Below are 16,898 nucleotides of genomic sequence, written 5' to 3'. Positions count from 1 at the left end.
ATACTAGAACCGATCTGGTAGGATCTTGTAGCAAATGGCGTCATAGGGCTTAGTTTCGATGTATGCGAGCGACTCATAGGTCTAAATTAAACATCTACCAAGCGAGCTAGGTTGTTGATACTTGGGCTAGTAGAATATGCCTACATGTCAATATGTATCATCTAACCTATAATAAATGAATACGTCGTTGTCACGCGCCAATACCTCTGGACAGCTGAATCCGTTATCACTTATCACCGGACTCAGCGATAAACAAGGGATGGGTCAGGTACCAGCCCCGTCGGAACTCCGCCTTTTCCCCTCAGTTCTCTCCAACTCTCTTCCCTACACTCATACTAGCACATTTACAATATGACCAGAAAATACAACTCGGCCCAAGGCCTCGAAACGCCATGGACTTCGCAAATATCCGCCCAGCTGCCCTGTTCATTCATGCCTGTACCTGCAGCACAGCCAGTCCGAGCTCAGGCACCGATCGCCGATGAACCCGTCCGACCAGAGGATTACTCCAAGCCATACTGCGAGTTCATGACATCCAATCCCACAATTTTCCACGCCGTCAAATCCTTCTCCAAGCAGCTCGAAGAGCACGGCTACAAGCCTCTCTCCGAGAGAGCGGTGTGGACATCGGAGCTGAAACGAGGCGGCAAGTTCTACACGACCCGCAACGGCAGCTCTTTGATCGCTTTCAACATTGGCTCCAAATACGAGAGCGGCAACGGCGTGGCTATCGTTGCTGGCCACGTCGACGCCTTGACTGCCAAGCTGAAGCCCGTGTCCAAGCTGCCGAACAAAGCAGGCTTCCAGCAGCTCGGCGTTGCCCCGTACGCCGGTGGTCTCGGCAACACTTGGTGGGATCGCGATCTTGGTATCGGTGGTCGAGTGCTTGTTCGCGACCCGGAAACCGGCAAGGTGGAGACTAAGCTGGTCAAACTTGACTGGCCTATTGCTCGTGTGCCTACCCTCGCCCCCCATTTCGGTTCTCCTGCGAATGGTCCATTCAACCAGGAAACCCAAATGGTGCCTGTCATCGGAATAGATAATTCCGATTTGTTTGAAAACTCCAAGGTTGAGTCTAGCAACACAAAGTTTGGCACATTTACCTCGACCCAGCCTGAGAAGCTTGTGAAGATCATCTCCAAGGAGCTTGGCATCACAGATTATAGCACTATTGTCAACTGGGAATTGGAACTCTTTGACACCCAGCCTGCTCAATTAGGCGGTCTGGAGAAGGACATGATCTTTGCCGGCCGCATTGACGACAAGCTCTGTTGCTATGCGGCACAGGAAGCGCTCATTGCTTCTTCGGACAGCACATCGACCGGAACCGTGAAGATGGTTGGTATGTTCGATGATGAAGAGATTGGCAGTTTGCTCCGACAGGGTGCTCGGTCGAACTTTATGAGCAGCGTCATTGAGCGGATTACCGAGGCCTTCGCGAAGGACAACTACGGCCCCAACCTCCTTTCCCAGACAGTGGCGAACAGCTTCTTGGTATCATCAGACGTCATCCACGCAGTGAACCCGAACTTCCTTAATGTCTACCTGGAGAACCACGCGCCACGCCTTAACGTTGGCGTGGCAGTGTCTGCCGACTCAAACGGACACATGACTACCGACAGCGTCAGCGAGGGTGTCATGAGGCGAATTGCAGAGCGCTGTGGGTCAACCCTGCAGGTCTTCCAGATTCGCAATGACTCTCGCAGCGGTGGCACTATTGGGCCCATGACCAGTGCCCAGATCGGCATGAGGGCCATTGACTGCGGTATCCCCCAGCTGAGCATGCATAGTATCCGGGCGACTACTGGCAGCTTGGACCCCGGTCTGGGTGTCAAGTTGTTCAAGGGATTCTTCGACCACTACGAAGAAGTTGATAAGGAGTTCACCGACTTTTAGATCGATAATTCCACACTTTGCTTTAGACAGTATAGAGCCCGTTCTCATTTGTGCATGCTTGCTATAGGCGTGTTGCCTCGCTATTCATTCTCTTGGGGCGTGTATTGGATTACGACCAAGTGGCTTCATTCTGTGACTGTTGCTCTTCCATCTCTCGGTATTAAGTTATTCGTTTGATTCGATTGCTGTACTTCGACTATCTATATATCCAAGAATTTCCAAACCTAGATTCCATATTACTATATCTTTAAAATGACATAAGAACAAAAATAGCGAGTGTCCACAGCCCTAGAGGTATACCGCACGGGGGTAATTATGACCCAGCAACCGCAGGCCCAAAGAGCGTGGTGAAACCCTGACGAGAAACGAAAAAGGAAAAATCCGACGGGTATATGACGTTATACTCCAAGGCACCAAGCTGACTGCAAGAGCCATCCAAAAACCAAATGCGTGTCTATACATCAACAGACCTTCAAAACGGCACCGCTGAACCCGCAGGTAAAGGACGAGGATACGTCAGATTAGGCCGATCGCGAGGCTCAGGAACAAACGCAATCCGAGCTAATTTCTTCTCTTCCTCTCTCGTCCAGCGCTTAATACTAGACCTGAATCCAGTACCAGGAACAAGAGCGAGAACCCGCTCGGGGTCACCGGCACCATACTCGTGTTCTTCACCGTGAGCACCGAGAGTTGATGCATCGCCGTTCCAGTCGGAGTTGCGCTGGGTTGTGTCGCCGCGCGTGGGACGACTGGCGTTGAAGGTCGATACCATTCCTGGGAAGATGCGGGCGACGAGGGGTTTGAGGGTTGGTAGACAGGCGCAGATGATGCCTGTATTGCATTCGATGGCGGACCAGGAGGCAGCGCCGACATTGTCGTCTTTGTGTGGGGTTAGCTTTGTTTTGGGTTGTGATAGAGCTAGGCGAAACGATACGTACAGGTGGGATCGGACGATTCGGCGATCTTTTTCAGACTGACTAGACGGATGACACTGGTGACGCAGACACTTTGTGCTATGTTAGTTCTGGACGGTTCAATCTGATATCTGGAATTTGATAACTTACAAGCCACCCATAGCGAACATGATCATTAAAGCGATCTTCTGTTTTCGGGGCAGGTCGACTGCCATTAAAGCCGGGATGGGAATGACGAGGATGGCAATATCGGTCGCGATGTGCATACTAGCATTGGAGAACCATAGCTTTGTTTTGTTCAAACAGTAACCCTGAATTGAATCGTCCCAGAATTTGGCGACGGGAATGCAGTTTAGGAATGCACTGATGACCGCCCAGGTGCCATAGATGGCGAGGACAGTAATCATGACCCAGCAGACGACTCGCATGCGGTGCGTTGGGAAGACTCGGAAGTACTGCATCAGAATTGAGGCTTTGGCGCAGAGGACGGCGGCGTTGTAGAAAGGAATGGTGAGCCAGAAGGCCTGTCCGGATCGGTTGTTAGATGTAGTTGATAGCTGAGGACACGGCTTAGGGCAAGCTCACCTTCATCTGTCTCTCGAGAATGTTTGGTGGGATATCTTTCAAATGCATTCCCATGCCACTGACGGCTTCGATAATGTCGAGGGCCATGAAGACATATGAATTGACCTATACATCTGCATTAGTATCTGGTATTTCTTCGATATCGATCACCCAACTTACCAGTGCAATAATGACCATCCAGTCATTTGCTTCCACCCGATTCATAAGTTTCATACGAGTATACATCCTCATCGCAACGAAACAGGTTGCCAAGGCTGTGAACACAACGCTTATGATCAAGCCCTCCTGGCCTCCGGAGGACAACAATATGCCGTCATTATCTCGCCTGAAGATCGCATCTCGAATGTACAACAAATTCATTGTCAATCGATCTTGCGGCTTTAAACAAAAGAAGGGATGGCTACTCCTCAAAGAGAAGATTGCCTGGGGATAATCCAATGATCAGATCAGTATAGGATGTTGATCTGATTCACGATTGAGATAGGGCACCAAAGGAGTGATAAGAGAACAACCTCTCCAGTAAGCGAAAATTACGAGAGGATATCGCAGTATTATAATCGCAAGTGCATAAAACTGATGCGCAGCGTCGCCATCAACAATGCAGCCCCAGAAACCAAACGGCCTAGGAACGAATCCACTATCCCTTTTTCAGAGAGAGACAGTACCAATTCCCTAAAAGGACAGTCATTTCCTCTCCCCTCACTCCTCGGATGAGCGGGCGAGTGCTTCTGACGCGAGACAGGATCCCCGTCTGGGAAGCGTGTTTGCAGCAGCGTGCAGCGCAAGGGGCCCCATACAACGAATCGGGTCCAGAGTTGGCCCCGATGGACTCGATATGTACATATGTGCTCCGTACTAACAATTCTACGATGTTTCTTTGTTGTTTTTTTTGCTTTTGCCCTCATTTTTAAAAAGGTTTTCTCTTTGAACCTGGTTGTGGCTGCAATTTACAGGACAAATTATAGTTTGCAGGGTCCTTGGTATATCAATTTCCACCTTATTTCGAGACCCCAGAAACATTTACCCCTTCGTCCCACTGGTCTTGATCAATAATTTGAATCTATTCATGTCGATCGCCTGTGGACGATCTGCTCGATTACCGATCAGATCGGGTCTCCACTGGGTTATTCTCTCGATTGACGCACGGTAAACTATACTTCCACGGATTATCATTCGATTTCAATATTTTATGATGCTATACTCCATATACATGCAATACAACTTAGTTGAAGTGATTCCAAATTACTTTGAATATGCCATGACGCAAGTCTTGCATACAGTTTGTACCTGCAGACAGCTCGGAGGTCATCTTATTCGCTATCCGATCATCTCCGACGGTGACACTGAACAACAAAATTTATAGAAATTGATGATGACGCGTGTGGCCTGATACTATACTGACTTGGAGTTAGCCAACCATATGTATCAATCTGCTCATGGAATCTCTCACTGCAGTTGGTCTATATGTGGAAAGATGCTCAGCCATAGGGATCAATTCCGGCTTAAATGTGTCGGCCTTATTAATTACAGGGCTTTTATGATGGTGGTCATGCGACTCAGCTTAGTTAGAAGTCAACCTCTCATACCCTATTCTATACGGATTAGTCCAGGTGCGGTAAAGACTGCCAGGCAATAAAGGCGCAGTGCAAACAGTAATGACGGGGGCGGAGGGGAGTGGTTGGTAAAAGCCTGGAGCCGCAATATCGAGACAGCCTTGGTTGATCAGGACACGACCCTTGGCTGAATACACTACCCTATACATGAGTTGATCGACTTTCCTTCGACTTACGGCTCTCCCCTCATTTTGTTACCTTGGAGATTTGAGGAATGGTTATTACAAGATTGCGTCTGTCTTAAACAGTCTTAAACAGTTGACTGAGAGACGAACAATTTCCTGTAGACATTGTCTCATTTTGCATGTTAGGGCTCTATTAAGCTCATCTGCCGCATCTGATGTGTAAGGGGTTCTCTACTTATTGCCACTGAACTACTTTCTATGCAACATATATACCCACATCTAAAATAACACAGTGTCCAATTGAACATCAAAGGAAAATATGGGAGAGAGACTAAATCTCCTATTTGTTGGAACACCCAGCCACTTCCCTCGATAATGTTAGAGGCCTCGTCAGGGATAACCATTTTGTATTGCCCCGGATATCCGTTCCCGAAAAGCTTCGTTTGCTTTAATTTGAGAACTTGTTTAATCTATTAAACCTGTTGAACTTTTATGAGTGTCTCTCATACAAAGAACGTCAGTCTCAGTATGACAACCTTGGAATGTGGCCTCGATTAGTCGCGTCTCACAACATCCAAAGCTGCTAACCACGTAACTCAGCTCGTGGCAATGCGTCGAAATTTTTGGAAGAGTTCAAGAAAAAGCAATTAAAACGTTACGCTATTTGAACTGTTCCTTAATGGAGTGTGGCCGAAATGGACCCCTGCCAAGTGGCGTTGGCTAGTTGACATATCACATACGATCCTTAGGGCTATTCGTCTGGACACAAACGTATTGAAAGTTGGTCCTCTATCGCAGGATCAAAGAAACATGGCTTTGCGTTTCTAACTACCACATTTTCAATTCTGTAGTGGAACACTCATATATGCAATACATCTTGTCAATATGCAGGGCGCTAGGTGCTAGACTCGCGCTGTATGCAGGCTGCCTTGCTTACCGAGTTGTCATGGCAGCTTGGGACTTCGAATCCTGCCTTAACCTAGAATGTACGGAGTAGAATCTACTCCGTAGTCTCTATTAGGATCAGACTACTCCTCAATGCTTAGGTGCTTACTCCGTACATCAACTACTTTTGATTGGAGACCGAAAACTTACACTCGATGCTTAAATTGTTAGTGATCAGCCAGGGAGGAACTAATGGGAGTTAAAAAGACGGTTAGTTGCAATTTTGGGCAATTGATAAGCCAAGACGGTTCTATACCTACTCTAGTCAACGATGCCATGGGTAGGATGCATCTCCTTACCATCCCTTTATCTCCGGTCACCCAACTTACTGCAGCTAGCCGGATTCAAATTGGGATCGGGACAGCTTGATTGGAGTGGATTCCACGTGTATTGACTACTTTCTCTCTCTTTCTATCGTGGCTTTGAGTCTACAAGTCTCCCATCTGATACTTTTTCTCGCGAAGCTTTTTAGGAATGTACTAGCTCCATGTTTAGACAACTTCTTACCTACTAGGCGAAAGATCCTCTGAAATTACTGGGCTGTGCAAGCTACTTGGACCAAGATGCGAACTCCGTGTTCTAAATCAAGCTGCTGCTGGTTAGAACGCGAGAAGTCATCATGGTTCCTTGCCTAGGTACAGCCTGCAGCAAGCAACTCTCTTTGCCATTGTCTTTTATTTTTTATTTTTTATTTTTTTACACAAGGACCTTGAGGATTTTGGTTGAGGCTGCAGGTTGAAACATGCAATGTCCCTATCCTAGGAAGATCAATTATCCACAGAGAGATACATATGACACGCGAGATTTGTGGTACTAATCTTAGAACTTACATTGGTTGGAAGCTGCTTGCGTTGAACATAGGTTCTCTACTGAGATTATATCTTCTATCAAAGTAATCGCCGCAAGAGACGAACAGATTTGTTTGGCCTTCGAAAGTATTTGAAGAGACTTTTTACTCAGCCTGGGGAGGCATCGGTAACCTATTGGCCTGGTTTCCAATATGAGCTGGTCTGAACATGGCGGTGACTGGGTGTTATGTCCTGCCTGAAAAAAAGAAGGAATCTTATTCTGCTGAGGCCTAGAAGGATCTGTTACTAACTAGAGATTTGCTTCCACTATGGGCATAAAATCCCCATTCAATCGAAATTGTATAGGGGCATTTCAGTGTTGTGGAAAATATCCTGACAACAACGGTGTCTTGGCCTACATTTTGCCCAAAAGTGTTGAATTTAATATACAGCCCTCAATGCGACAAATCCAAATATCAAATGACAAGAAAATAGACGTACAAACAAAGCTTTCTGATGTCCAACTGCATGTACAAAGACACAAGTGGTGTACCTGGGCAGTAGATTTGGATAGGCGATAAGATAGACCGATAAGGACGCACAGGCCACTATTCACAGAGAAATTTCCTTTTCACAACTCGGCCAATTCTTTAAAGTCGACAACGACCTCATCTTTTCTCATTGTCGATCAGTGGAAATAGTCCTAGTATATAGGACAAGATGGCAGACACTACTGCCCCATCCACCAAGCCCGTGTCCACAATTGTGCTGGACGCTGGCCCGATTCTCAAGAATACCCCGCCGCTTTCAACCCTCCTTGCTCAGTGCGACGAAATTATCACCACCCCCTCCGTGGTGGGTGAGATCCGTGATCCCGATGCCCGCGCGCGTGTCGAGACCCTATACCTACCTTTCTTGAAGCAGCGATCCCCCACACCTAAGAGCTTCAATATCGTCAGCGAATTCGCTCGCAAGACCGGTGACCGTTCTGTCCTGAGTAGGACCGATATTGAGGTCCTTGCCCTTGCATATGAAATCGAGTGCGAAAAGAACGATGGAGACTGGCGGTTAAGAAGCGTCCCTGGACAGAAGCAGATCAATGGAAAGCCCCCTGTGAAGGAGGAATCCGAAGAAGTCAAGCCCGAGGATGCGGAGGTGGCAGCCATTACGGAGGGAGTGAAGGAGACCACAGTCGCAGACGCCCACCAACATACTCCAAAGGAGGAAGACCCCACAACGAACGAGGCTGATGAAGTCGCCGAGGTTGTTGTTGCGGTTGCCGAAGAAGAAGAGAAGGACGAAGAGCAGGATGTGGAGGATGATGCTGCCGGTGATTCTGACGACGGAGAATGGATCACACCATCTAACTATAAAAAGCGTCTTGCTAAGGATGAGTCCGGGACAGCGACTCTTACCGCTGCGCCCAAGACAATGCAGGTTGCGACTATGACCACTGATTTCGCGGTAAGTACACCCACACAACATCTGTCTATCGCCCAATTACTTATCCTGTATAGTGTCAAAACGTTCTCCTACAAATGAACCTGAACCTTCTGTCTACCACCACCCTCCAGAAGATCCAGCATCTTAGAACCTTCATCAAGCGCTGCCACGCCTGCTTCTTGACCACAAAGGAGATGAGCAAGCAGTTCTGCCCTCGCTGCGGCAAGGATACCCTCACCCGTGTCTCATGCACGACCACTGCCAACGGCGCATTCACAATGCACCTGAAGAAGAACATGCAGTGGAACAAGCGCGGCAACGTATACAGCGTTCCCAAGCCCATCGCAGGCAGCGCGAACGGCAAGTGGAAGGGCGGCGGTGGCCAGCGCGGATGGGGTACCGAACTCGTTCTTGCCGAAGACCAGAAGGAGTATGTCCGCGCCAACCAGGAAGAAGAGCGACGACAGCGTCGCGAGCGTGATCTCATGGACGAAGACTACCTGCCTGGTATCTTGACTGGCGAGCGCAACAGGACTGGTGGCCGTACCAAGGTCGGTGCTGGCCGCAACGTCAACTCGAGGAAGCGCTAAATGTGCTGCGTGGATGACTTTGCATCTTGGTTACATGGGTTGGAGTTTTGGGGCATGGAAAGAAAAAAGTTCATCTGGTCAATACCACTGTCATGGTGGTTGACGGCCTTTTTATGAGGAATGACCATGTCTTTGCTTGTGATTTACGGTTGAACATACAATATAGCCAATCCATAGGGCTCTTTATGAACATTTTAACAAAATCCTCGTTGAGTACCTAGATCAGGTATCATATTCTCTAGAATGTCTAGGTGAAGCCCTGAATAGATTATCCAAGGATAGCAAAACAAGTATGGACATCTCAGCCATCCGTTGACCGCAAGAAAAACACCATTCGCCAAAACATGGGCTATGCCACCCGGTAATTCATTTTTCCCAGTGTTGTTCCATTTAAGCCTTAGCAGAGGCCTCTGAAAGACGCAAAGTTAGCTTCATGTACTTCTGAGAGAGCGGAGTTCTGGAAGGAGAGATGCGACGTACTGGATTGCTGGGTGAGGAGAAGACCGTAACGCTTCTTCAGAGTGACACGGTGACTGGGAAAGAGGTCAGTTTCCAATGCTTCATTATGCGCCATGTACAATAACACCGCTACTCACCGAGAGTACTTGTCATCGGGGGAGAAGCGAGCGGGGTGGGCAGACTTGGTGACTTCGCCGTTCAGGACCTATAATTGCCAAAGATTAGTATAATCGTCCAAAGTTGAAACTGTGATCTGAGGAGCCACATGTTCGCTGAAAAGCGGCAGGCTCCCCGGCGTAAAGTTTTCCGTACCTTCTTCAAGGTGTAGACACGCTTGCCTTCGTTGTCGAGGGTGTACTGTTCGTCAAAAAATTAGCGACTGATCTCCGAGCGGAGCTGAAGATTCGCTCGCTTCGATGTCGCAACGAAACATACCATAAGATGCATTCTGGAAATAGCAAGATTAGCATATGAGCAATGAATATGACTTTCAATACGAATTAGAAACTCACTTGGCGATATTTGATAAATTGTCCTGTGTTAGTACTTGCGTCGGCGATAAGTGGAGGAATTTTTTTCTGAACGAGGAAGAGCTCGGACCAGGTTGCTTAGTCACGGCGTGCTTTTTAAACGGAGCTTTCGACCACAAAATTTCCTTTTTCTCTCGCACTTGAGCAGAGAAGAGAATAATATCTCTTAAATGACTTTTGAGCTCTGTTAATGTGCAGAGCCATGAAGTATCATTCACTAATTGACACTTGATTCAGGTTGTTCATACATACAGAGACTTTTAGGTAAGATGCTCCTCAGCTCTTTTACACTCTCCAGCCCATCCTTCACCTTCGGTGATGACACCATTTATTTAGCTCAGGCAGGCGACACTTTGATTTCTAGTTGCCTGTCAATGATTGCTGAATTGACTACAACGGTATCTGAGAAGATATTACCATGACGATTGATTCGCTCGCATGTTATAGCACAAGTCGCTAACCTCGAATTTTGTGTTTAGGACTTTGAATATTTTCTTATCCAGTAGCGGTTCCCAGGATGACCACTCCAGTAACCACCATGGACAAACCTGTGGCTGCCAAGTCAGGGCCTGCATCAGATGCGCGTCCGCCTCGTGCCCCTCGACCTCCTAGGCCAAACTACAGACAGATTCACCAGTTTCCTCTTCCGGTCAATGTACATCACGTTCCTCCTGTAATCCCTCATAACCCTCTTTCTCTTATAAGCGTTGCTCTCTCGTACCTCACATTCCTTATCTCGCCACCCCGTCAAGAAGTCTACTCGGCCTACTTTGACAAAACTACCTCATCGATCCATGTCACGGACGAGAGGTCCATTAATGCCTTATGGCAGATGGGGTTCTTCGGCAAGGGTAGTCTCAGTCGAAGTGAACCCAGCTGGCTGGCGCGAGAGAAAAAACGAAGAGGGTTACATAATGGGAAGACCAGCGAGGAGATGACAAGACTGCGGCGGACTGAACGTCGTGAACTGAAGCTAGAGCGTGCCCGCATGGAGAAGCTGGCCATTGAGGAAAGACTCAAAGCCGAGGCGGCTGCTAGGGAAGCTGGCGTTTCTGAGCCTCTTGACCAAGCTGCACAATCAACACCCACAGACGATACGACTAACGTCACAGCGGCTACAACGGAGAAGTTCTCCTTGAAGAAAGCAAAAGAAGCTCGGATGCTGGAGGAAAAGAAGGCACGGGAGTTGGCTGCACAAAATGCGGCTCTTGCTGAACAAAACCAACCCGAGACCTCGTCTAACAACAAATCCGTGCGCTTTTCACCCATTGTGCAAAAGAAAGAATTTCTATCCACCTCGCCCTCATCATTACAATTGCCTGATTCAGTCGTCGACAACCTCGATTCAGATGACTTCCCAAATGAAGAGCATCTTCAACTCTCCAACGAAGAGGCATTCTTCCTTGCCTACTCGCTTGGTGCATTGCAAATCTACGATTCGCCCTCGAAATTGGGTGAGGTCCAATCAACCTCGTCAATCACCACCTCTGCCCTTCTCCAACAGTTCTGCCACCACTCCTTCCAACCTGCCCGTGACGCCTCCGCGTCCCTCCTACCAGATGATCCCTTCATGATCTCCTACACCGTCTACCATCACTTCCGGTCTCTCGGGTGGGTTATCCGCTCCGGAGTCAAGTTCGGAACAGATTACCTGCTCTACAACCGCGGACCGGTCTTCTCCCACGCCGAATTCGCAGTTGTCATCATTCCTTCCTACACCCACCCTTACTGGTCCGAAACAGAAGAACGGAAGAACTACACAGGAGAGAAGCAGGCGAGGAGTTGGTGGTGGATGCACAGTGTCAGCCGTGTGCAGGCTCAGGTGTTGAAGAGCTTGGTCGTCTGCTATGTGGATGTGCCTCCACCAGCTGCTTCGCTCGATGATATTGGGGCGCTGTTTGGTCAATACAAGGTGCGCGAGTTCCTCATCAAGAGATGGATTCCGAACCGCACTCGTGATTGATTGCCTCGCTTTCTTTTGGATCCCCTCAAGGCGGGGAATATTAAGGGCTTCTGATACCCTCTCTGTAATTATGTTGCTCGCAGTACTGTACAAATGCATTACCGTTGCATAATGACCCATGAAATCCATGTCTTATTTCTTACTTGGTTCCAATCGAAGTAGTAAACTACCTAACTATGTACTTTGTATATGTGTGCATAATCAAATGTCCAACCTTGGAACGCTGTTGAGAGTGCCTTCATGGCGCTAGTCCGTAAAGGGTAATATTACTTCGAGGCACGTGACACGCGTTTCGCGTTTTAACGCCTCCATCTACATTTACGTCTCGATGCAAGGCATTTGAAGTGTCGGACTGTGTTGGGGCGAACTCTACAAAGGCTGCTGTTGCTATCAAGACGTGCTAGGCTTCAGGGACTTTATGTCGTCGAAAAATGGAGACCCAGGACGATAGCATCGACCTTGCAAAGTTGCAACGCGACGCGTTGGGGCTAGTATGTAATGACCCTGCAGCGTCCCTCGCCCTCATTGGACTAACTCCGACATCCCCAGGAGCACGATCCATCTCAGCCGTACTTTTCGAGATCTGCAAAAACAGGTAACAAGCCGAATCACACACTTTGTTACACATACCACACAGTCAACGGCGCTTCCAATGGTGACGGGGTGTGCACCGGCCAACACCTACCTCCGAAAACACCATCGAACCCCACGAGCCTTGTGCACCAACACCAACTACCTCGGTCTCGACCTCGGCAGCATGAACGACGCCCAATAATGTCTGATAAGCGTGACAATGAACTGGGTATTGTACCGGGTTCGCAATTCGGCAACATGAGCTCCGCAGAGGCTGCTCCTGGGGACACTCAAGTCGTCTCGCAGTCAGTGTACGACAGCATTATCAGACAGAATGGGGAGTCCATGCAGCAGGATTATTCACAAACAGGGGCCGACGGAGCGACATTGAGAACATTGCATGAGGGTGACAGCGGCCATATCGACCTCCTCTCCGAATTGGACGCCACGCACCATGGAGCGAACCTATCCCAAGGCGAAGATGATAACGACGACGAGAGCACCTTCGATCAAAACGAGTCTTCCCCGATGGCCTACGCACCGGATCTCTTCCCCGAATCGCAACGCTTCCTAGCAGAAACACCCGGAACCGTGATGAAAAAGAATGAGGCAAAAGGTGGGACAACAGAGACCCCGAGCATCTCGCGGAATCCCCTGGCTAGTGGCATCGAGTCAAGTGGCGGTCTTCTCGGTCTGAGCCAGGTTTTCGGGGCTACCCAGGTCCCATCCTCTCCCATTGTCCACGGCCTGCAGGCGGAACTTGTATCGGATCGTCCGTCGCCCAATATCCCGATTCAACCCGCTCGTGTTGTCAATGGTATTTCGTCGCCGTTGATGGGCATGCCGGTCCAGTTTATGAGAGAATCATCGGAACCCAACATGAACTATATATCGATGAAGGAATCGCAGACAAAGCGCGACAGGACTTTGGGGGAGAGGTTGACACGGTCGGCCGGCAATATCCAGTCGGACCAGAGTGACAAGGAATTCTATAAAGAGTCGAGCTTTGTAGAACGTGCACGGCGACAGCGACAGATCGATGAGGAAGCTGCGGCTCAGTTCGCCGGACTGAGTGCTCCTGCCAGATCTACATCCAATCTCTCCGCCAGACTACGGACTTCTCCCAAGCAGCCAGGTAGACGGCAAGACCAGGAAATGATAGAAGCTGTTGCCAGCGAGGAAGAAACCGAACAAGAAGAAGATATGCAAGTGCCCCGGTCACAAGAGCTTCCTCAATCTTCAGTCGAAGAAGACAAAGAGAACTACGACGGACCTCCTCTGGATGCCGCCGCCGCCAGTGCCCACGACCGACTATCTCAGGTACTTGGGTTTGAGCCGATTCCCTCCCCTTCCCGGATGGGAGTAGACGAGGAAATGGAGAATGGAATGGGTCACGGAGGCTCCTTTGGCTCCCACAGTGGTGGACAGCCGAACGGTGCTATGCGTTCTTCCCAGGCCATGGTGAAAGACTCTCAACCATCACCTCAATCATCACCAAAATGCACAGAAACCGACAATACTAGGGAAATTGCTCATCGCTCGCCTTCGTGTTCTCATGTGGATTCTCCCGCACGAGACCGTCTTCAGATCTCCTCTCCCTGCTCGCGACCACAGTCAAGACATTCGAACAGCAATACCCAGAGAAATGGCTCCGTGTCAGATGAACCTTCCCTTCAACCCGTTCAGGGTGCGTCCCTTAACGAGAATATGCCTACACACTCTAGCAATCCCTCGGAGCAGCAAGTTGTAAACTCATCTCATTCCAAAGTTGGAGCGGGAACTGCGGCAAACTCATCATCGATGCCATCCCGTGTGGCTGAGACACCTATGAATCAACGTCTCAAGCATCTCAGTGATATGGCTCGATTAACGAGTATCCCAGAAACAAGTCCCAGTCACTCCCAGTGTAATTCCGAGGTTGGGTCCAATGGCGATGGGCTGAACAACGAAGACGACGATCTTCCACCCATGTTCAGTGAAATCCCCAGTGTTCGAAAGAATCATGTCCGCCCAGCTGGGACAAGGGCACTCTCTTCGCCTCTCAAGAAACTGCTGTCCAGTCCAGGAGGAGGCCAACGCAGGGCTTTGACTGAAATTGCAGCAGATCTCTCGCCACAGGTTGGGGCAGGAGGGTTTGATATGGGAATTGGGATCTTTACCACTGAGGATCAAGAGTTCAGAGCCTTGATCGATGGATCGCCGACCCAACCGAAGAAGAAGCGGCGTGGCAATAATGGCTCAAGTTACATTGCCTCTGACCCTATCATACCTCTAACCCCTCGCGCACAGCCCCCAAAATCCGTTGCACCCATTCGAGCAACACAAGAAGGACCAGCTCCTATTCCTGCGGATTCGGATGATGTGCCTTTGGTGCAACTCCCCGAAAAAGCCGTGCGAAGACAATCAAAGCCCCCGCGACGAGCCCCGGAGAATGTTTGGGAAATCGAGGGATCGCCTGAGCAGCCCGTCCGCCGGAAATCAAGAATTAGCAAGACCTCTACATCGATGTCTACCCAAGAGAATCATGTCCCAATAAAGAGCTCCGGACTTACTGGGAGATCAGCCCCCCAACCAAAGGTTGTAGTTTATAAACAGCCACCACCTCCATCATCGGAACTCACGGAGGTCTCATCAACAATTGCTTCGGAAGATATAATTGAGTCAGAGGCGAACAGTGTTGATGACTCCCCTACCACGCCTCGCCCATCCCACACTTCATTGGAAAATACCGTGGTTGCCCCAAGTCAGGTCCTTTCTGTCTGGATGGGCCAGAAACGAGCATACTACCCAGCAACATGCTTCGGGACACCACTGGGTGTATCACAAGTTAAATACTCTGTGAAATTTGAGGACAGTCTTCCTGTCGAGGTGCCCAAGGGTGCCGTTAAGAGATTTGAGCTTCGTGTCGGAGACGGTGTCAAGATTGAGATGGATAATGTTCCAAAAGTCACTCATATCGTCCGCGGGTTCGGTGACAAGCTCACTAGAGAACAGCTGGCTAAAGCCGCGGACGATGGCCTTTATCCTATAACCGACATTTACGGTCACACCACTGTGATAGTCGGTCCCAAGCAACGCAAAAGCCTACCAAATGGTGGGATTGGCAACAGCGAGAACGTGATCAAAGTGCCTATTGCTCGTGTCTATCTTGATACGATCCTGTGGAATCAACTCAAAGACCGGATGTTCACATATCGCCCGGCGCCTGTTCAACAAGAGAGCACGGTGCACACCCCATCCGAAATGTCATCCGCGCCTGCTTCTCCCAGCTCTCGCTTGTCCCGCAGCATTCACCAAGGCAGCGGCATCTTCGCTGGGATGGTATTTGCTGTCTCTTACAAGGAGGACGAAGCATCTAAGAATCGTGTGACTAGGCTGATTATGGAGAATGGGGGCACTGTATTACATGATGGATTTACTGAATTGTTCGAGGCTTCGTCAATTGTTCCCGTTGATACTCCCACAAAAGGTGGGGCCAAGAATGCAGACCTCAATAACAAGGGGCTCCGTCTTACAGCTCTTGCTGAAGACGTTGGCTTTGCCTGCTTAATTGCCGATACCCATTCTCGGCGAGAAAAATACATGCAAGCACTGGCATTGAACCTCCCATGTCTGGCCGGGCGGTGGGTAGAGGACTGCATCACGCAGGGTCGCGTCCTCGACTGGGATATCTACCTCCTCCCAGCCGGCGACTCAATGTACCTCAATGGAGCGACAAAATCCAGAGTCATGGCTCCCAACCCTCCATCCACAGCCCGTCTCTCCGAAACTATCTCCGCACGGACGAAGTTGCTAGCAGGGCAATCAGTGCTCCTCGTCATGGGCCGTGGAAAGGCAGAGGAAAAGAGGAAAGCCTATATCTTCCTGACTTACGCCCTAGGGGCTTCCCGGGTTGAGCGTGTCCCTGATCTCGGCACGGCCAGGGCCTTGATAGACTCGCAGTCCGATGCCGGTTTGTCGACTAGCTGGGACTGGATTTATGTTGATGATGCAGATCAAGCTGCTGCAAAGTCGATGTTGATGCCTAAACCGAAGACGCAGAGAATTCACTTGTTCCATGGGAAGAAGCGTAGGAAGTCGATTGCATCGTCCACTCCTACGCCACCTAATGAGCTGAAATGTACTGCGAGGGTTGTTGGTAATGAGTTTGTTTGTCAGAGTTTGATTTTAGGGCGCTTGTTTGAGGAGTGATTTCTTGTGCTCGTTCTTGATACCAATGTCATCTATCATATTTATTCTTTAATGAATCTATTCGGACTTCCATTTCCTATGAGATTACTACTCGCTCTAGTTAGATGTTAGGTAGATTAACGACTCACCACCGAAGATAATTGGGGTGTAATGTCTCTAAATAGAATATTGCCTTTGGATTCATTGTGACCTCGTATCTGAAGGAGTGTTCACCACGTTATACATGGATTCTACATCCACCCTTATGTCCTAAAGTCATGTTGATGTCGGATCTCATGCAATT

At 49.2% G+C, this 16,898-nt stretch overlaps 6 protein-coding genes across 6 annotated transcripts; 4 read left to right on the top strand and 2 right to left on the bottom strand.

Moving 5' to 3' along the window:
* Positions 1-351: 351 nt before the first annotated feature.
* On the top strand, positions 352-1,896 carry N7525_004974 (M18 family aminopeptidase; the record flags this gene model as incomplete). The annotated part of the gene is made up of 1 exon (XM_002565273.2): positions 352-1,896. The coding sequence occupies one exon, from the start codon at positions 352-354 to the stop codon at positions 1,894-1,896; it is 1,545 nt and encodes a 514-aa protein (XP_002565319.2).
* Positions 1,897-2,368: 472 nt separating this feature from the next.
* Positions 2,369-3,755, bottom strand: N7525_004973 (uncharacterized protein; the record flags this gene model as incomplete). Its single annotated transcript, XM_061213236.1, has 5 exons — positions 2,369-2,775; positions 2,835-2,902; positions 2,961-3,334; positions 3,396-3,500; positions 3,555-3,755. The coding sequence occupies 5 exons, from the start codon at positions 3,753-3,755 to the stop codon at positions 2,369-2,371; spliced, it is 1,155 nt and encodes a 384-aa protein (XP_061070257.1).
* A 3,831-nt stretch (positions 3,756-7,586) lies between these two features.
* On the top strand, positions 7,587-8,899 carry N7525_004972 (rRNA-binding endoribonuclease; the record flags this gene model as incomplete). The annotated part of the gene is made up of 2 exons (XM_002565276.1): positions 7,587-8,330; positions 8,384-8,899. 2 exons carry the CDS (start codon positions 7,587-7,589, stop codon positions 8,897-8,899), a joined length of 1,260 nt encoding a protein of 419 aa, XP_002565322.1.
* Positions 8,900-9,296: 397 nt separating this feature from the next.
* On the bottom strand, positions 9,297-10,025 carry N7525_004971 (H/ACA ribonucleoprotein complex subunit NOP10; the record flags this gene model as incomplete). The annotated part of the gene is made up of 4 exons (XM_061213235.1): positions 9,297-9,432; positions 9,496-9,563; positions 9,671-9,715; positions 9,906-10,025. Coding segments are annotated over 4 exons (369 nt in total), but the record flags the coding sequence as incomplete, so codon positions are not given.
* Positions 10,026-10,405: 380 nt separating this feature from the next.
* sen2 (tRNA splicing endonuclease subunit SEN2) lies at positions 10,406-11,851 on the top strand (the record flags this gene model as incomplete). The annotated part of the gene is made up of 1 exon (XM_002565278.2): positions 10,406-11,851. One exon carries the CDS (start codon positions 10,406-10,408, stop codon positions 11,849-11,851), a length of 1,446 nt encoding a protein of 481 aa, XP_002565324.2.
* Positions 11,852-12,282: 431 nt separating this feature from the next.
* N7525_004969 (chromatin-binding protein RAD9) lies at positions 12,283-16,615 on the top strand (the record flags this gene model as incomplete). The annotated part of the gene is made up of 2 exons (XM_002565279.1): positions 12,283-12,342; positions 12,401-16,615. 2 exons carry the CDS (start codon positions 12,283-12,285, stop codon positions 16,613-16,615), a joined length of 4,275 nt encoding a protein of 1,424 aa, XP_002565325.1.
* Between the last annotated feature and the right edge of the window lie 283 nt (positions 16,616-16,898).

Source organism: Penicillium rubens (assembly GCF_028828025.1).
Source record: "Penicillium rubens strain IBT 27055 chromosome Unknown utg000002l_segment0_segment0, whole genome shotgun sequence".
NCBI lineage: Eukaryota > Fungi > Ascomycota > Eurotiomycetes > Eurotiales > Aspergillaceae > Penicillium > Penicillium rubens.
The sequence above is the reverse complement of the archived record's forward strand: the minus strand, read 5'-3'. Positions and strand labels throughout refer to the sequence as shown.